Genomic DNA, 20,909 nt, shown 5'->3' with positions numbered 1-20,909 from the left:
AATCAATATAGTCTGTGGGAACACAAAAGGTCTCAACCCTGCTTGCTGAAGGAGATGCTTCTTGAACACCTCACTAAAGTGAAACTTGAACACAGCTGGAGACTACTCATTTTGGTAATAAGAACCATATAATATAAACACATTTATAATAATTCTTAGTGAGAAATTCACTTAATTTACAGAGTCTTAGATTATAAATTTTCAGATATATGTCTAACAATTTTCATTAGTAGACTTACCATGAAGTGCTACTTTACTATGAATACTGAAGCTTAATTGATATTTCAGTTTGATTTATAGAAGACAGCCAGTAAAGTCTAAATCCAAATATTAAATTCTTAAGAAATAAAATATAAATATGTATATGAGAAATGAAAGATCATTTCCTACATGGCAAAAGCATAAGGGATTAAAATACTCAATAATTCAAGAATTTATGCTAAAACACTTAAGAGTTGTAACCAAAGATATATTTGAGGGGTTCAGCAAAACCTTATTTTTAATAGTGAAAATGGAAACCATCTAACTCTTAGGATATTTGGACAAATAAGCTATAGTACCTCCACACAATGACACACTATAACACCATTAAAAATTGATGTTTTTGAAGAATGATATGGAGAAAGGAACCTTTTTGATCTAATTAGTGAAAAAATTAAATATAAAATTACAATACATGTAATATTAAATGTTTCCAAAAATATATACAGAAAAAAGGCTGAAAATATATCGAAATGTTAATATCACTTATCTGTGAGTGGATGTTTAATTTTATTTTTTTAACTTACTTAATATTCTATAATTAGTATGTATTAGTTTTATAATCAGAGAGAATGAAAGGGTTTCCCTTCCCATTTTTAATACCTTTAGAATGAAAAGAAATAAGACAATCACATAAAGGCCAGTTTTCCACTGGTTCATTCAAAATAACATCCTCTTCAAATACTACTACTGTAATATATTTAAATAAGGAGATCCGTTCAAGAATTTCCTTCATGGGTTTAGATTTGGATTTCTTTGCCATGGAACATATTCCAACCACAATTTGCCTTTCTGGTGGCTAAAACAAAAAAGAAAACAAAAAAACAGGTTGAGTTAATATGAACTCCAAAGTACACCTATCTTAAAATTTTTTCAAAAGTACTTGAGGCATGTGATGAATGAATAAAAGTGACACAATAACCAAAAAAGTCATTTTTCAAAATTATATTATAATACATACTTAACAAAATAAGTTTTCTACAACAATTTTAAAAATTTTATTAACAAAACACTTTCAGAACATTGTTACTATTTTCTTTCAAATTTTAAACTTTAATACTCCTTTAATTGCCCCTCCTAGTATTTATTTACCTGCCTCACACCAGAAAGGGGTAAATAAATGCCAAAACCTCTCTAATCCAAGTACAAAGGCCAATGGTAGTGAGATAATAAATGATATTGACTAAAATAAGATATTGTTCTGCCTATAAAGCTATACAGTATTAAACCATTTTTGTACATTGAGCTTGACTATTAGTTGATCATCAACGACAACCTGGAGGGGAATTTTGGAGAAAGTCACACTACTAACAGGGGTGTCGATGGTCTTTGACACCCCAATCTTCATAGTCTAATATTCCTATTTAATGGTGCTGTTTATCTCTGGTACCCCTGCTGTAGTTCAAAGGCCATAATTTAGCCTGAAACCAAAAAAGCAGAAAATGGAAATAATAACTATGAGTAGCTCACACAGGTTTATAAAATCAGTCAAGATTTTTTCAAGTCTTTGCATTCAGATGCTTAGTTTTTATCAAATATATAAAGCTGTACCCAGTTGGGATCAAATTATACTAGAGCTACAAAGTTTTACTGACTTTTCCTTATTGTAAATCTAAAATAAAATAGGATAACATCAAAATAAAACTGTTATCCCTCTTTAGTCTAGAATTATATTCCTTTATTGCTCTAATCATATAAAATTCAAATTGGTTGTGGATTTGACTGTAAATCCTAACCTCCCTGGGACCTGCTCTCTCCCTCCCTCTGATCATCCACTTTGATGTTCCCTTTTCCAATTCTTTCCTAATGAAAAGCCTTAACATAGCTCCTTACGATGTTCCTAAAGTAGATTTCTTAGACAACAATATTTCATACTGCTTTAGTTTAAATGTAAAAACGAATATGTTAAGTTTTGTTTCCTTATTATAGATTTAATGAATTTATCTGATCATTGGCTAAGATGAACTGAAACATTCAAGTTTAAAATGTACAAATAAACCTATATTAAGAAAACAAAAACAAAAACAAAAAAACAGCCCTGGCTGGTGTGGCTCAGTGGATTGAGCACCTGCAAATCAAAAGGTCACCAGTTCAATTCCCAGTCGGGGCACATGCCTGGACTGTGGGCCAGGTCCCCAGTTGGAGGCATGCAAGAGGCAACCAATCAATGTTTCTCTTGCACATAGAGGTTTTACTCCCTCTCTTTCTCCCTCCCTTCTTCTCTCTCTAAAAATACATAAAATCTTTAAAAAAAAATAGAGAGAAGAAAAAAATTAAAGAATTTTCCTATTTAGGTAAAACTTTAGAAGAATGAAAATAATTTTTAAAACAAATCTAAGTTATTTCGTTAATTTAATGTCTAAATGAAATTCTTTGAAATCTTAAAAACAGAAGAATAATCTGGAATAAACTGCTTTATCAATCTATTGGTCAAATAAACCATATCAAACTCCTCAAAGGTGATAACTACACATGAAGTACCAATATTCCAAGAACTAGATTATGCACTGAAGAGTTCGATATAAAAAACCTACATCTCCTCAAAGTACTCTGAGTCTAATGGGGGACAGAGTAATAATATAGTATATTTTGATCAATGAAGTAAAAGTATGTATGTCAAGGTACAGAAATAGTACTAAGGAAGAAGTGTTCAAGTCTCAAGCAGAAAAGAGCAAGGAGAGGGGGAAGAGTGAACAACAGGAAATCCAATCATGGTTTTGAAGAATGAAAAACAATTCACAAGGTACCCCAAAACAAGGGCATGTCATAGAGATAAAGTTCATACAACAGCAAAGCACGATAAAATATGGAAGTGGGAAATAACAATTTGGTATTGCTAAAGCATAAAAGGTAGAAGGGGTGAGAGAGTATGGTTCTAGACACAGGTGAGTGAAAAAAGTCCTTATATATAAATAAGACTGGACTTGATCTATCAGTGGTGTTCACAATGTGTTCAGAACTCCATAGAGAAAAAGGGTAAGTGTAGTAGAAGCTGAGTCAATAGTACTTTCCAGTCTAAGTCAGTCAAAGAAGCTCTGTTATTATGTTTTACTTACTGGACTTTTAGATAAGACTAAGTAAAGAAAAGGTTTGGTTGGTAAGAGAAGCTTAAGAATCATTTTGTTCTAGAGCAAGGTGAGTGGTAGTATAGGTTTTAAATGAGTGACAATCTGACTTGCATTTGTAACTGCACTGTAAAAATGGTTGCTAAACGCCTACTATTTTAGAATCATCTAATAGCTATTTTTGGTTTGTTTTTACTACTTTTACCAAGTATAACCGAGTTTTGTTTTAAAACAAAATTGTATTTCCAAATAAAAATATAAGATATACAAATATAGTACAAGTTTGCTGAGTAAAGCAATCTCTACTTATAAAGGGAAATAAAGAAAATAGACATGAAAATAAGGAACTGATAGCAACCAGAAGGGAGGGAGGAGAGGGATAACAGGGGAAAGAAAGGAAAGGGTCTAGCCAAGGTACAAGTATAAAGGACCCATGGACATGAACAACAGGGTGGGGAATGACTGTGGGAGTGGGAGAGGGGAGAAAGGGAGAGCAATGGGGGGAAAATTGGGACAACTGTAATTGAACAAGAAAATAAAAGAAAACTAAATAAGTAAATAAATAAATAAAAGTAAGAATAATATTGAACTAATGTAACTATAGCAAAATGAACTTAATAAATGTGTGTCATTTCTAAAGATCCAACATGGATATACATTCTAATAGATCAGATCAGGAAGAGAACAGAAGTCATACACACTTAAACATACACACAGTCTGTAGATATGTAACGTAGTCTCTCCTTTTAGCTATACAATTTATATACTTCTAATAAATAAGGATATCTTCTGGTCAACCACCACCTGTGTTGACAACATGACAAACTTAATAAAGCTGGTTGAGTAGCAGTCCTACTTTGGTACCTTTGACACTATTTCCTTCTACTTTAGCTTGATGTATTTGCTATGTACTTCTACACATACAATAAACCCTTTTGAATTATGGCCACCTTTTCCAGCCAGTCCAGTGTTTTACAAGACATATCACTGAAAGACACTCTAATAGGCATCATTAAACAATCTAGAAGTCTGACCCTAACTGAATTTCTTGATGCACCATAAATTCAGTGTCACTCATGAAACAAAATGCTTTTTCAGTTTAAAATATTTCCAACAAATTTCTTTGTGAAAAAATGTCTTTATGACCACAGATTAATTCCCCTTTACACTGATTAGCAAAAAGCCTGTCGTGTACTGGTCTTCTCACACTAAAAACAAAAACTTAAAACAAAACAAAACAAACAAAACTTACAGACTCATCCTCCTCCTCCTCATCTTCATCTGCATGGTGGAAGAAATGTCGATAAGTACCAGGGTTGATTTCTGCATCTTCAGGCCCAACAAAGAATCTGGGGGCTTCACTCATTTTTATTTCATTTGATATAGGTTATAATTTAAATGTATTATACTAAAATTGCTTCTAAATAAAGAGCATCAGAAGAATGCATTCTCTTTAACCAGCTGACACAGGTCTGTTGCAGCTTGTTTCTTCTTACACGGTCACTTGAATTGTGAGGACAGTTAGTTGGCAAATGTTCTTTTGTTCTCAGATATCATTGCTTCATTGTTGATGCAGTTTAAAAAACAAGGATAGTGAGGCTGTTGCTTCAGTGAGGTGATTCAGCAATACTTTTACCTAAAATGCAATGAAAAATTAATTGAAATGATGCTTATAAAATTTGTACCAGGAACTTAATATATAGCTTCAACATGAAAAGATATTTCTCCCATAAAGTTAAGAAATTAAGACCCTGATCTTCAATAATATACATCTTTGAAACTTGACACACTGATACAAAATAACAAAAAGAACTACACACTAAAGTTCTCAAGTCCAAAATTATCTAACAAATTAGGGGAAATTATTTAGATTATAACAAAATTATATTAAGAGCTGAATCCCTCTACACACGGTTCAGGAATATCTGTATGGAAAACAACAGATAACATGTAAATGGGGTTTAAAAACCACTGACCACTATACATCTGTGTGAAATTACATAAAAACAATTTTTTTTAACAGTGTATTGCTTTATTGGGGCGCTATTGGGAGGGAAGACACCAGGTTGAGGAATGAAATCAATTAAAGGAATACAAGTGCACGAAACAATGTTAAAATAGTAATATACAAAATGGGCAACTGCAATCACTTTCTTAAGGGGACTTGTGGAAGAAAAACTTTAATTGTGGTTGCAAAAAACATCTGTGTAAAGTAGAAATTGGTTTCAATAACATTAGTAGAGAATATGTTCTAGAAACTGAAGGTAATTGAATGAAATATCCTCACAGCAATTTAATATAACAGTCTGAGTAGTTAGGCTGAGGCCAACCCCAAAAGAGAATGAAAACCTTGTCTGTGGGGAATTTTGGAATGTAACTGGAGAAATATTACACTGCATAACCAAAATGAATTGTTGTCACAAGTATTATAAAGTCCCATATAGCAATTTTTTTTTTCCACATGCACTTCAATTTCACAGCAAGAGTGGCACAGGATACCAAAATAAAAAAGAGAACATTCATGCAGGATATCTAACTCCTTGATATAATAATGCATACAATTCAAAATGATTACAAAGTGGTGGTTATGGAAAGCATGCCCCTGGTATCAATATCTAAAAAGCAGCCACCACCTTCTTCTATGTGTGTTCTCTTTTCCTGTTTTTTCTTTGTTTTTCTTAATCAACTCTACTGTTGCTGCTGCTTCTTAGCAAAACTGGTAAAAACAAAGTTGTAATCACTGAACGTAGCTGTGGGAGACCGTTTTGTATGGTACAGGAAACTGTAACTGCTACGCAAGCCAGGCCTGAAAAGAGGACTTAAGACTTGACCAGAATGGGAAGCAGCTGGTAGGCATGATCCACACTCTGGGGGGAGGAACAGGAATGCAATGTCTCACTTGAAGCTTGTGAAGTCTGCTCTGCTTTACATAATTTCAAATGTATATCAACAGTATGTTTAAATCAAAGGAACAGTCTGAACTTTTACACTGTACTCTGATGCCAGAAAGTCTAACTGAATGTCACTGTGTGCTAATTCATATCTCTGTTTATTGATCCTCTTTATGTTTGGGTGGAAGGCTGCTTTCTCACGCCATGCATTTCTGCACGTAGCCAGCTCAATAAAAGCTCTGTTAAGAGAAAGCTCAGAAGTGACCCACCCTAGGGGCACTCTCCCTTCTCTCTCTAGGTCATTTGTCTTTGGGCCAATTTCTTCATCCGCGATCGGGGGACTGTGGGTTCAGGAAACCCCTCTAACATAAGCACTCCGGCAAAGAAGACATTTAAAACCTTCAGTCTTCTGGGGCAAAGAAAGCACTGGGCGGCATTTAGAACTGATTTACAAACAAGGTGGTCACAAACTTTCCTGGCTTGGAGACTTCCATAACTTTCCGGATCAGGTCATCACTGGAGGACTGACTGAAGTTTGTTTGAAAGCTAACATAAGAAAATTCTGGTTCTGGAGTGCTGTGAATAGTCTAATAAGTTTCATCCAATTTCATGCCATTCATAGAATACCCACAAGGATTGAACATTGTGGCATCAATGACAGGATCTGGTATCAGGTCATGAATTCCACTCCCAAGAGTGACATCCTTTGCAGTAACACCATCTTTCCTGGAAAAATCCATAACCACTGAGTCAAGCTCATTCATCAGAATTTCCAGGGTTTGACCTGGCAGACTGATTATCCTACTCTCTGGAAAATCCAAAGTATACAAGAACCAACAGTCAGAACTCACACGTCCCATACAATATGCTTCTCCACTTCGGAAAATTACATTAATAAAAGTCTATTTCTTCCTGGAAATTCCTGTGTGGGTGCACTTGGTAAGAAGGTTTCATGAAACTCTTACGAGAATAAAAGAAGCTTTGAATTGAGTCAAACCCACTGTAATCCTGAGCAAGTTTCAACAGGGGAACCAGTGCTTTCAGCAAGAGGGTGGGACCTTATGTCTTCAAAATGAAACATCTCTTAGAAACAAACATGCTACTCTTACTGAGTACATAAGCTTCCTTCTTGTCGGTTTTTGTCACACCTAAGATTGAACATTGCACATCCTTCAAAAGGATATCCCACTCAGATATGACATGGTGTGAAGATTCCCGGACCCATGATTTGCATCAGGTTGCTGCCTGGAGAACCAAACTTCCAGTAGCTTCTTAGTCCTTTCAAAAAAGAATGCAGCTTTCTCACCATGAGACTAGCAAACAATCAACAACCACAGGAAGTCAACTACATTAAATCTCTTCTCGCACCGCTGCTGCAGATTCTTGCAGCTGTTATTACTAACATTAGGTTCCTTTTTGCGTGTGTTATTTTATATTAATGTTTTTGAAAAAAAGGATTAATAAAAATTTCCCAGCTTTGTGTGTGTGTGTGTGTGTGCGTGTGTGTATGTGTGAGCAAAAGTTGAACATGAGTCTGTTGGAAAGAGAGGCAGATACATTTCAGTGTCCTGAAGTCTGCTGTTTCTGCATTAGCGAGCAGAGCCAGCGCGAGCTAATGTTGCTGGCCGTACTATGGAAGCTAAATCAGTCTTTAGAAGGCTTCAATTTGTAAAAGTTCAGTTTGTAAACAGGTTTTTTAGGAAATACGTTCTGCATTCTGGTCTCACATATAAATCCACAGAACAAGATTAAAGCGAAGACAGTGTTTGATTCTAACAGCAATCCTTAAACTTTTAAAAGTCAAACACTGGCAAATCTGATAAAATCTATGGATTCTCTCCTCAGGAAAAAAAAAAAAAGTATGTGTGCACTAATTCCTACATGCAATGGGATGTGACTGATTGACATCCAAACTCCTTCATATAAACAGCTGCCCATGAACATCAGTTTAAGAACTATCATGTAACAGTGATATAACCTCAAAGCTCTTTACATGTACTTGTTTCTCAGTTACATTAAAAATAATTATCTCTCAAGATAAAACTACAGATCAAATGTTTCATGTGATTACTGGTAATATAAGAAACTACTAGATCAAATATTCTTGAGAAGAGCTGAATAATATGCTAGACAGAATTGCAAAGCATAACTCCAGAAGTCCTATTCCCAAAGATCTAATTCCAATAAAATGGGATTATAAATCTGAGATTGTTTTGAAGATGAAATGACAAGGCAGACAGATGAAATGACAAGGCAGACACCATAGTAATTAGCATATGGTAAGCACTAAATAAATGTTAACTGTTTATAAATCTTGTTAGTTATTATAATTAAGATCAGAGATTCTAACCTAAACTTAACTGGCACAGAACAAATATAAACAATTTAATTCAGAATGTACCTTCTTGCCTTGCATGTAATGAAGCCACAGAAACTCCTTGCCACTGCTGCTGCTGGAGACCTCATTACATCTCTTCCAGTCTTACCACACTGCTTGAGCCTATCATGAACACTACTGCCTGGAATAAAGTCATCTCTTTCACATCTTTACTGGATGGTCAAAGCTACCCTTAAAATGACACCTTGGACCATCCATCACTCACATGTAGTATTCAGAACCCTCCCTTACCTAAATTTAAAATATTTTTAAGCCATCACTGTAGCCCTTTCTGTAGGTTCCCTTTGGAGTCTAACTATGAACTAGTAAATATCTGTTCCCAAAATCAGAGAAAATAGGAGCTCTAGCTCTTGGTGCTCAGTTTGAACACAGAAGTACTCTGTATAACCAGATTTCCTGAAATCCTAAAAGCATATTCCAATGGAAACATTGCTATAAATGATGACTTGTTCCAGGACACTATTACTACAATACATAATAGATTATTAAAGAGGATCCAGCAGGCTGGCAAAGGCAGGTTAGCATTATTGACTACTTATACAAGTAACATGCCAAGTTCCACATAATCTTTACGTTGATTTTTTTACTTCTTCAAATGTTCATGCAATACTTGTTTGCTGAGCCTGCCTTTCCTTTTGCCTGGAATTCGCTCCTCTCCTTCAAAGTTCCTATTTCTCCTTCAAAAACCAACTGGAGAGACCTCAAATGCTTTTCTGACAACGATCATGCCTCTGCCAGCCCTCAAATATGGGTCAGCATCTTTTCCCATCCTCTACTTTCCACAACAATTAGGATCTATCTTTACAATTATCTGTTTCCATTGGAGTTAGGTTTTTACTCCTTAACTTTTTATTATGAAAAATTTGAAATACTGAGAAAAGTTGAAAGAACAATCCACTATAAGCATATACTCCCCACTAGACTCAACAACTGCTAACATTCTGCCATATTTACTTTCTATTTATATACAAAACATATATTCGCTGTACCATTTCAAAATAAGTTGTACACATCAATACACTTCATCTCTAAATACTTTAGTATGATCTTCTAAAAATAAGGACATCCTCCTACATAACCACAGTATCATTTCCACTTAAAAACATTAATTGCTCTATACTATTACTTATACATAATTACATGGGAATTTTTGGAGAACAAGGACCTCATCTATATTAATAGTACTTAATCAGTGCATAGCACTTATTTGAGTGATCAATAAAATGTTCTGACAACTGTTCAGTTCAATAATCTCACAACAACTACCGTGCAGGTCATAGGAGTTTAACATTTGAAGAGTAAGTTTTGAGCCCTGGCTGGTGTGGCTCAGTGGATTGAGTGGCCACCTCTGAACCAAAAGGTCACCGGTTTGATTCTCAGTTGGGGTACATGCCTGGGTTGCCCACCAGGTCTCCAATTGGGGGCCTGTGAGATTCTGTCCCTCTTTCTCCCTTCCCCACTCTCTAAAAATTAGTAAATAAAATATTAAAAAAAAAACAAACGAGTAAACTTTGATTACACAACTCTTAACTTTCTGGCATATCAGTTTAATCCAGCAATTTTCAACCTTTTTCATTCCTTGGTTCACAAACTACTAAAATTCTGTGATACCAAAAATACATTTCTTGCCAATTTGGCAAAAAAATTGGTGTAATTTTGTTTCATTCACACCAGACTACTATTGTTGTCTGTGTTAGGTTGTCATTTTTTTATTTGACAATCTAAGGGAAAGAGGTCAGTGTCCCTGACTAAACAGTCAGGTATTGCATGTTTTAAAATTTTTTGCAGCACACCAGTTGAAAATTGCTGGTTTAATCACTTGCTTTAAACAAGCCCATGCTGCAATAAGTATAGTATTTTGGTTTCTGAACTACTGAATTCCACATCACAATACTGAAGCTCCATAAAGAGAGGTTATGTATGTCTTTTGTAGACACACAAGTAGGCATATCTCCTCCCCATATTTTAATGAATACTTTCAGCCACTGTAAATGTTAGTAAAGAAACTGGAAGTGTTGAAGCATAATGGCAGGCCAATAACAGTGTAATAGTTAAAAATACAGATTACGGTCTGAAAAACCTGGTTCCTAATACAGGTTCCCATGTTTAATAGCAACGATAGTTTATTAGGGCGAGTTATGTAACCTCTCTGAGCCTCAGTTTCTACTTCTGTAAAATGAGAATAATCGTCTAATATAACTCATGGAATTGTTGAGAGGGGTATATGAGAAAATATGAAAAGCATTGGCACAGAGAACTCAGTTAATGTCAGTTATCCTTATTATCTTATCTGCCTGAAACAAAAACTTTATTTTTCATTGAAAAATTTTCAATAGTAAAACAAAAGCCTATCCCAGTGTAGAACAAAGATGGTAGGTGCTAAAGTCGGCCATGCTTCTTACTTCCAGTTAAGCCTCCCAGCACGCTAAGGCTCCAAAGGTTGCTAACTCTCGGGAAGTCGTTGAAAACCTAGTAAATGAGATCCACTGGCCACCACCTTCGCCCCTGTTTTCTCGAAGCGCTAAGGGATGCAATCCTCGCCAACTGATTAGGTGCGGCAGTGACCCGCAGCCTCCGTCCTCATTCTGGAAAGCTGCAACGCGTGGGTCTTTTTGTTCTTCTGAAGTGCGGGTGGAGACGCGAGGGGCAGAGGGATAAAGATTGAGAAATGAACATAAAGTCGTTTCTACCCGCAGCAATACCCAAACTTGAGGCTGCCTACTTCGGTGGACCGAGACCGCAGCCTGGAGTATCAGCCAGAAGCTAGGCTCTTCCCTTCTGAGCTGACACCTCTGGTATCTTAAACCCAAGAAATGAAAAAGGGAAGCAATGGAGGAGATATTAAGACGCGAAACGACCCGCAGGGCTGTACTGTCACTCCTCCACGCTGCCTTTCAAGGAGCGCGTGTCTAAGGCTCCGCAGAGCTCAGCAGGAGACAAAGCAACTGCCCAGCAGCGGCTGCAAACCTTGGGTGTCCGGGTTCCGCATCTCGCTTTTTCTTCGGTCTCGGGGCCCTCACCTGCCACGGCTGCGGTAGTCACGCGACCGGCTGGCGATGGCCGATCCCATACAGGTCTCGGTTTCCCCTTTAATCTCGAGGGCAAGGGTGAGGTGTTGGTCAATACACTCCAGCTACTAGCATGGATGTGGGTCTTCTTTCTTCAGTAAGAGCAGAAGAGCCACATAGAGGTAGTGCAAGGCACTACTACACTAGCGATTCTCCGCCACGCCTCCTCCTCGCCCGCTTCAGGTCTCACTCGTATAGCTCGCCGGGCAGAACAATTTCCGGCGAGAGCCAAGGGTTCCTACCTAACCTTCCCAGACCCAAGCTCCACCGTCTCCGGAGCACCCCTTCTTAACGGCACGGGTAGTTTCGGTTCCGGCAGCACCAGATAAGTCGCGAGAGGAGGCATAAATCCTGTCGCTTGCATTTAGGACCACTTCGGTGAGTGGTCATTCTGGTGTGCTTTGTCATACTTAATGAATTTTAAAGTGAGGCATGACCTGACAGTAATTTCAAAATCATTCGCTTTGACTTAGCCTAGGGAGGGTTTAATTGACTCTGTGGATATGCGCAGGCGCCCTTGGGCCGGGAGGGCCTTGCTTGGGCGTTGCGATCGCCCCCGCCTGCAGAGCAGGAACCTGGCGATTTCCGTTTTTGGGTCCGGGGAGCTGCCTGCTGCGTGTAACAGAGTTTGGTTAATGGTCGTGTTTCTGTTTGTGCTAAATTTAGCCGGATCTTGCCTTTGTTAACGAGCAGCTTAAGCGCCCTGGAAATGCTTCTTCACAGTTCAAGTAGCTTCTGGGTCTCCGCGCAAATTCAAAAGTTGAGTGCGGCACAGAGTTTACGTTAACGAATTCTCCCCCTTTCTAACAGTTGTCATTTAATCTCAAATATTACCATTTTGCCCCAAATTAAAATCTGTGCCGAGAGAGACGCTAGCTCAAAGGAAAATCTTGTCCCGTTGTTTTAAAGAAAAAGTACCCATTTTATTTCTGTTGGTTTTTCTTAAATGGACGTTTCTAAGCTAAAGTAGAAAAATAATTTTCAATGGAAATTCATGTATCACATGTGGCTCCATTTTTTATGCACTTGGAGATAAAGACATTTTTGTTAAACGAATTTGTACGCTGAAGTGAAGCAGAGTCTAGAGAAGTGTCTGGTGTATGTAGATTTCCCAGTCTTTGACGCTGCATAAAATTGTGCTCTTAACATTTTTAAGAGATTAAAATAGAATAATTGAGAAGTAAAATTCTGTTCACGAGTTAACATGTTTATTTAAATATTAATGACTTTAATTTTTAAATTGGAACACAAGTATATACCTTTTAGAGGCTTAGTTTAGTAGCCAGAGTTAAATCCTGATTTTATTTAAACTGATATTTCACAGCTTTTATTGCACATGCAAGATAAAATTATGAAAGGAATTAAATATTTACACAGGTATTCATTGATTTATTTGATGTTGTACAAGGGATACAGTGTAAAAAGTTCAACCAGGTGTGACTGACATTTTCCTTGCAAAACCAGAAGTTGTAAGGAGCCACCTTCACGCTTTTCTTATTCCTACTTGTTTTAATACACCAGCAATTATTTAAACAAAAATTCCTAAAGCTATGAACATATCCAAAAAAGCCTAATACAATCTTCATATTTATTGCTCAAACCACTTAATTGTTCCTGGTAAATGATGAATTCATTTAATAATGTTTAGGCACAGCAAGATCATTTATAATTGTTCTGAATATTACAGCTTAAAGCCATTTTCTTATCACCAATGCAAATGGATGTTTTCTAGGGACCAAATAATGAATCTACTTTGAAAAGAAAAAAATCTTTCTTTAAGTCATTCCTGTATGTAAATACCTCATATTAGCAGCAAACTTAACCATCTATTTTAGACACTACTTTTGAGAACTGATATTTCTTTTTTTTGTATTTTCTATTTGTCTTCGTCATCTGTCTTTACTGCAGGACTAGGAGCTTGTGAACCCAATTCGAATATAATCTCATTATAAAGTATGCAACTGTTGAATCTTTTGGGTTTCACTGTTAGTAAAACATTATAAACATTGCCAGAAAACTATCAACTATTAATGAAAGGAATGAGGTTTTTAAATCTTTCTCCCTGTAAAGATTTTGAGAAAAAAGGGTTCTATGTTACTTCGAACAGCTTGATATGGATGGTAGTAATTCAGTAGTTTAAGAATAATAATGATACATTGGTTTACCATTTGTAAGGGACTTTCTAAATCCATTATCTCATTGATCCACATAATTGTGAAAAAGGAGCGGTAAGTATTATGTCCTTTTTCCAAATGTCGATTCTGAGGCTTAAGTAACTCACACGCTAGAAATTCTGACTCCTAAAAGCCTTCCCTTCTTGGACACACTGTACTTTGTATGCCACGTGTACGCAGGCAGTGTTTTCCAAATGTGAACTTTGGAATGTGTGCCCTCTTTTAATTTAGGGCTATCTACCTCTTCTGTTAGGAAATGCGAGTAATTATTTATTTATTGACATATAGTTTAATGTCCATTGTGTCGCACTGTGTGAACAGTATAAATATTAAGAATAAGACCTTATTCCTTATTTATAATTTAAATTATTTATTACAAAATCACTTTGTAATTTTTCTAACAGAGGCCTGAACCAAATATTATGAAAGAGGATGACAAATAATTAATTCCAAGTGTAGCGGAGGGAAAATAACTAACGTAAAATTTGAAGTAACAGAGACCAAGGTTCGAATGTCAGTGCAGGCACTCATGAAATGTGTTGCCTTGAGTAAACTGGATAATCTCTCTGAACCTCCATCTTCTTACCTACAAGATGGATATAAAAATAGTACATCTCCGTACAATGTTTGCAATTATTTTTTCATTGCTTATGCACTTATTTAATTTTTTTTTTTTTAATTTTTAAAGACTTATTTCTTCTCCCTATAGTTTTGGCTTTCCAGATGTCATACAAATAGTAGTACATAGAATGTAGCCTTTTGTGTATGGCTTCTTTCACTTAGCCTGATGATTTTGAGATTTATCCATATTACTAGGTATATTCATAGTTTGTTCCTCATCAATTCCGAATAGTATTTCACTATGTGGATGTACCACAATTTGTTTATTCACCAGTTGAACATTTGGATTGTTTTCAGGTTTTGGCTGTTATAAATAAAGCTTCTAGAAACATTCACATACAGGTGTCTGCGTGGACATATACTTTCATTCCAGCATATAAACAATTTGTATTACACCAGCAGGTCTCTGCATCCTTGGTAGTACTTAGGATTGTTAAGTTTGTTTTGTTTTGCTGTTGTTTTGCCATTTTGATGGTATGAAATGGTATCCTACTGTGGTTTTAATTTGCATTTTTCATTGTCTAATGGTGTTCAGTATCTTTTCATGTGTTTATTTGCCACCCATATCTTCTTTGATGAAGTGTCTGTTCACATCTTTTGCCCAGTTTTTAAAGTAGATTTTTTTTTCTTGTTACTGAGTTTTGAGAATTCTTTATAAATTCTGACACAAGTTCTTTATTTTATATATGTGTGTGCGTGTGTGTGTGTGTGTGTGTGTGTTACCGGGGAGACCTGAGTTAGGGGGCTCCCCCTTCTTGGTTCTTGTCTGCTCACAAGAGAAAAATTCAGGTGAAAGACAACACCTATAGCGGAAATAAGATAGATAGTTTATTTATGAAATACACTTGAGCACAAAGCTGCAAGTGGGCACCCAGCTAGTCTGAGTGCACTGACTATTGGGATTTTAGGGGTTTTATTCTTGTAGCCAGCTTCTAGGTTCCCCCTCCTCCATGGCTTTCCAGACCTTGGCATTAATACACAGTTTCAAAAGCTTTCTTTCCCAGGTAGTGGAAATGATTCATACAGAACTTCAAGGAGTTCCACTCCTCCTGCACTATCATAGATTTTCAGAATACCTGGCAATCTCATCAGACCAGGCTCAGAGTTGTTGAGTTAATTGGTGAGACAATCTCCCTTCCCCTCCCTGCTTTGGTTTACTATCTATCCTGCCTACCATATGTACCGTAAATATTTGCTCCCAACTGTAATTTCTCTTTTTATTTTCTTAACAGTATTTTTAAAATAACATTTTTAATTTTTTTCTTTTATGAATGATCTTTGTTTGCTATCTGGGAACCTAAGCTCACAAAGATTTTCTTTTTTATCTTCCAGAAGTCCTGTATTTTCACGTTTTATCTTTAGGTCTGTGAGCCATCATGAACTTTTACAGACGGTGCAGGATATGAGTTGAGGTTCATTTTTTTCTCATATTGAAGTTTAGTTGCAGCATCATTTCTTGTAAATATTATTTATTCTCTATTGAATTACCTTGGCACTTTTTTTAAAGATCAGTTTATCATTTCTGTATGGCTCTGTTTCTAGACACTATTCTGTTCAACAGCCTAATGGCTATCATTTTGCCAATACCACACAGTTCTGATTATACAGATCTACCTTGGAGATACTGCAGGTTCAGTTCCAGACCATCACAATAAAGTATATATCACAATAAAGCAAGTCACACAAAGTTGTTGTTTTCCCAGGATGTACATATAAAAGCTATGTTTACACTATATGGTAGTCTCTTGTAAGGTATGCAATAGTATTGTGTCTAAAAATGTATGTAACTTAATTTAAAATACTTTATTGCTAAAAAATGCTAACCATTATCTGAGCCTTCAATGAGTCATAATCTTTTGGTGGAGGGTCTTGCCTCTATGTTGATGGCTGCTGACTAGTTAGGGTGATGGTTGCTACAGGTTGGGGGTGGCTGTGGCAATTTCTTAAAAAAGACAACAGTAAAGTTTTCTGCATTGAATGAGTCTTCCTTTCATGAACAATTACTCTGTAGTATACAATGCTGTTTGATAGCATTTAACCCAGAGTAGAACTTTCAAAACTGGAGTCAGTTTTCTCAAGTCCTGCCACTGCTTTACTCACTAGTTTACATAATATTCTAAATTCTTTGGTGTCATTGCAACAGTCTTCATAGCATCCCCACCGGGAGTGGATTCCATCTCAAGAAACCACTTTTCTTTGCTCATCCATAAGAAGCAACTCCTCATTCATTAAAATTTTATCATAAGATTGTAGCAATTCAGTCACATCTTTAGGCTCCACTGCTAATTCTCGTTCTTTTGCTGTTTCCACCATATATGCAGTTAACTTCCTCCACTGAAGTCTTGACTCCCTGAATGCCATCCCTGAGGGTTGGAATCAACTTCTAAACTCCTGTTGTTGTTGATTTTTTGACTTCCTCCCATGAACTACAAATGTTGTAAATGGAATTTAGAATGATGGAATTTAGAATGGTAAATCCTTTCAAGAAGGTTTTCATTTTACCTTACTCAGATCCATCAGAGAAATCACTATGGCAGCTATAGCCTTACGAAATATATTTCTTAAAAACAGTCATGCACCGCAAAATGACTTTTCGGTGATGACTGACACATATATGATAGTGGTCCCATAGGATTACAATGGAGCTGAAAAATTCCTGTCACCAAATGACATTGTAGCCATCCTACCTACCATCCTGATGCAGTGCATTACTCATGTGTTACTGGTCTTCTCTTGTGTTTAATTTAATCTTGTGTTTTGTACAGTAACATGACATACAGGCTTGTGACCTAAGAGCAAAAGATTATACCATATAGCTTAGGTTTATAGTAGGCTATGACATCCAAGTTTGTATAAGTTTACTCAATGATGTTAGTACAATGATGAACTTGCTTAAAGATGTTTTTTCTCCGAGAACTATCTCCATTATTGAGTGGTACATGACTGTAATAAGACTTGAAGGTCAAATTATACCTTGATCCATGACCTGCAGAATGGCTGTTGTGTTAGCAAGCATGAGAACAACATTAATCTCAGTGTACAGGTTCATCAGAGCTCTTAGGTGATCAGGTGCATTGTCAGTGAGCAGTAATATTTTGAAAGAATTTTTTTTTTTTTTTTTTTGAGCAGTAGGTCTCAGCAGTGGCCTTAAAATATTCAGTAAACCCATGTTATAACCAGATGTACTCTCATCCAGGCTTTGTTTTTCCACTTATAGAGCACAGACAGAGTAGTAGACTTAGCATAATTCTTAAGGGCCCTGTGATTTTTGGAATGGTAAATGGGCATTGGCTTCATTAGTATCTTAACAAGAGAGTCAGCTTGTCCTTTGAAGCTCTAAAGCCAGGCATTGACTTCTCTCTAGCTATGAAAGTCTCAAATGACATTCATCATCTTAACTATTTCAAGGTGTACAGTTTAGTAGGATTAAGTACATTTACATTATTGTGTAACTATCACCACCATCCATTCATCTTCAGAGCTCTTTTCTCCTTGGATAACGGAAACTCTGTACTCCGTTACTCCTAACTCCCACACCCTAACAACCATCATTCTAATTTCTGTCTCTATAGATTTAACTAATCTAAGTACCTCATATGTGGAATCATACAATATTTGTGTTTTTGTGGATGGCTTATTTTACATTAGCATGATGTCCTTAAGGTTAATATGTTGTAGTATGTATCAGAATTTCCTTCCTTTTTAAGGATGAATAATTATTCCATTGTGTGTGTGTGTGTGTGTGTGTGTGTGTGCGCGCACACATGTGTGTGTGTGTATCTCCCAATATGTTTATACATTCATCCAGTGATTGAAACTGGGGTTGCTGCCACTTTTTGACTATTGTGAACAATGCTGCTGTGAACTTGGATGTCAGAACAATCTCTTAACCATAACAGAATCTAAATTTCATAAGAGGATATATGTCTTGTTTATTATTATATCCCCAGTGTGTGTCTGACACATAGCAGGAGCCCATTAATATTTTTTTAGATCAGTGAATGAATCTTATATTTGTCTCTAACAACTGTCTTGTAACTCCTTGCCTTCATAGCTAAACTTAAGCTTACTAAATCCACTCTCGCAATGTCCATTCATTCCATACCTCCTAGCAGTCTGGTTTCTACCTGCCCTACTCTACTGTAACTATTGCCAAAGCCTCTAGATACATTTTAGTTCTGGTATCACATAACCTCTCCTCTACTTTGTGCTGAAGCACTCATTGTTCCCTAGGTTTCTATGACCAGAACATCTTCTGTCTTTTTGCCTACTTCTTTGGCTAATCTCATGCCCCTGAGGGGTTTACAGTATATTTTGGGAGAGAGACATTTCAACTAGTAAGTTCAATAAAGAGTTGAAAATCATATGAAAGTGGTACATGCATAATGGGTGTACCAAGGAAGGTGTGTACAATTATACCTGAGAGGAAATAAACATGGCCAGGAAGGATGCATAGTGTACTTATTAATGTGAATGTTTAAGGATAAGAATATGTCTACTGTTCTTCTTACTAGGTGCACTTTCCATGAAATCCTTCTTCTACTGCTTTAACTTCATCTACATCCACATGCATAGGTCGTCCTTGAGCTGAATACATGTTCAATACTGTCGTTTTTCTCCTTAAGCCAGAACTTTAGAAGTGATCCCAGATTTTGTATTTTATTCACTACACACATCCAGTCACAGTTCTTATAAAATCTATTTCCTCTGATAATATTTTGACTCAGAATTGTATCATTTCTTGCCTTAATTATGCAGTAGGCCCTTAACTGATCTGTAGCGACTTTCCTATTTTTGGACCCCAGTGTGTCTATCATATTGCTGCAGAATGGACTTTGTGGAATAGGGAACTGTAAATGCAGTTGGTAACGGTCAGTCTCCTAGGGCACAGCAGCAAAGAGAGAAAAGGCAAAAAATGATTCTGGATGGAGTAGGGATGGTAGCAAACAGAAAACCAGCAGCACATGATAGTTTCCTTCAACTGAAAAAATGAAAAAAAAAGAAAAGTATTTTTAATGTAGTGGTTTTTCATACTACTTAAGGACTAAAATAGAGGAGTTTTGTTTTGTTTTGTTTTGTTTTGGCCAGTGCAGCCAGATTGTTTTATATAACCTAGAGAAAGTATACACAGTATCTAAAACCACTTCTGTTCAAAAAAGCAACTTATATATAGTTCAGAATAGTGTATGAGATCTAACAGCTATTTGCTTTCTCATTTATTATTTGAACATTTCCAAGATATGTCTTTCTCATAAATAATTTGAATGAGATTTTCTTTGCATTTTGCAATGACCATAAATATATTTAGAAGTAATGTAAAACTGCATTTCTCTCCTTATAACCTGTCATTTATTTAAATGTCTCAAAACCATCCTATATAAAAAACATTTTAGTTATTGGTAACAAGAAACTTTAAGTAATACTTCTTGAAGGGTAGTTGATCATTTTCTTTTTTCCAAGTATGTGGAAAATTTTCAGCATTCCTTACCACATGGAAAGAGACAAGATAACTTGTCATGATGTATCTCAAAAACAGCATTTGATTATTTTACTTCATATACATCATACTGTTCTTTTCTGTACTCCACTTATCTGTCATAGATAATATTCTGGGAATGTTCAATTCATATGTAAGCAGAAATATGACAGAGCCTGAACTGAAACAGTAATTTAATTAGCCTATCATTTAAATTATATCTTTAAATATTTTTTACCTAGTTACACAATGGTCCGTAGTGGAAAAAATGGTGACCTTCATCTTAAACAGATTGCATATTATAAACGAACTGGTGAATATCATCCAACTACACTGCCAAGTGAGAGAAGTGGAATAAGAAGAGCGGCAAAAAAATTTGTCTTCAAAGGTAAAATTAAGGCCCCAAATCTTGAATAGAGATTTAATATAGGTGCTTCCCTGTGTGTGATCTCTGTGAAGTCCTGAGAATTTCTGCAGTAATTGGTTGTTGCTAAACAATTACCAGTTGAATTGATGATGCCACTGAGCCAAAATCAAAATCAAAATCACACTGAAGTGAACTGAAATCCCTTAATTAAGCATGAAGGGACATTTAAAATTACAGACAGGAAATGATATCCTGAAAAAACAAAATACTTGAACACTTGCCTAAATTAACCTTTCCTACTTTTTCCCTACTTTAATGGTACATTTTGAAGCACTCATGTTACTATCAGTGAAGAACTTATTAGATGCTTAATATGAAAATATTGACAAAGTTGTTTGTTTACTATATTTATTTATGTGGTCTCCCCTTCCACTGTCATTAAATAATCTGAGGTTACATTGGTTTTGGACCCTCAAATCCCTCCAAATGGATTAAATTCTAGAAAGGCAGTAGAATATATATCATGAAAGATTATGATCATTTTTACGTCTTTTTCCTCTTCCAAAGGGGAAGGAAAGTTTGGAATGA

General features: G+C 36.0%; 2 protein-coding genes and 1 pseudogene across 5 annotated transcripts in view; 1 reads left to right on the top strand and 2 right to left on the bottom strand.

Moving 5' to 3' along the window:
- The window catches only part of PPIP5K2 (diphosphoinositol pentakisphosphate kinase 2), a 63,272-nt gene extending 51,417 nt beyond the window's left edge, over positions 1–11,855 (bottom strand). For 2 of the 3 annotated variants that reach the window (XM_090276540.1, XM_090276541.1), the window contains exons 1-2: positions 4,579–4,707; positions 865–1,060 (exon numbers count right to left, since the gene is read on the bottom strand). In XM_090276540.1, coding sequence (XP_090132666.1) covers positions 865–1,060; positions 4,579–4,692 — 310 coding nt within the window. In that variant the 5' untranslated portion in view covers positions 4,693–4,707. Of the gene's footprint in view, positions 1–864; positions 1,061–4,578; positions 4,963–11,635 lie in introns of those variants that run through there. The other variant, XM_090276539.1, reaches the window with a different exon arrangement.
- LOC150008770 (S-adenosylmethionine decarboxylase proenzyme-like) lies at positions 6,015–12,047 on the bottom strand (annotated as a pseudogene).
- Positions 11,974–20,909, top strand: part of GIN1 (gypsy retrotransposon integrase 1) — a 51,035-nt gene continuing 42,099 nt past the window's right edge. For both annotated transcript variants that reach the window (XM_090276538.1, XM_090276537.1), the window contains exons 1-2: positions 11,974–12,061; positions 20,197–20,342. In XM_090276538.1, the coding sequence (XP_090132664.1) occupies positions 20,204–20,342 (139 nt within the window). In that variant the 5' untranslated portion in view covers positions 11,974–12,061; positions 20,197–20,203. The remainder of the gene's footprint in view (positions 12,062–20,196; positions 20,343–20,909) is intronic.

Source organism: Furipterus horrens, unplaced genomic scaffold (assembly GCF_987537825.1).
Source record: "Furipterus horrens unplaced genomic scaffold, mFurHor1.1.pri manual_scaffold_5, whole genome shotgun sequence".
Lineage (NCBI taxonomy): Eukaryota > Metazoa > Chordata > Mammalia > Chiroptera > Furipteridae > Furipterus > Furipterus horrens.
The sequence above is the reverse complement of the archived record's forward strand: the minus strand, read 5'-3'. Positions and strand labels throughout refer to the sequence as shown.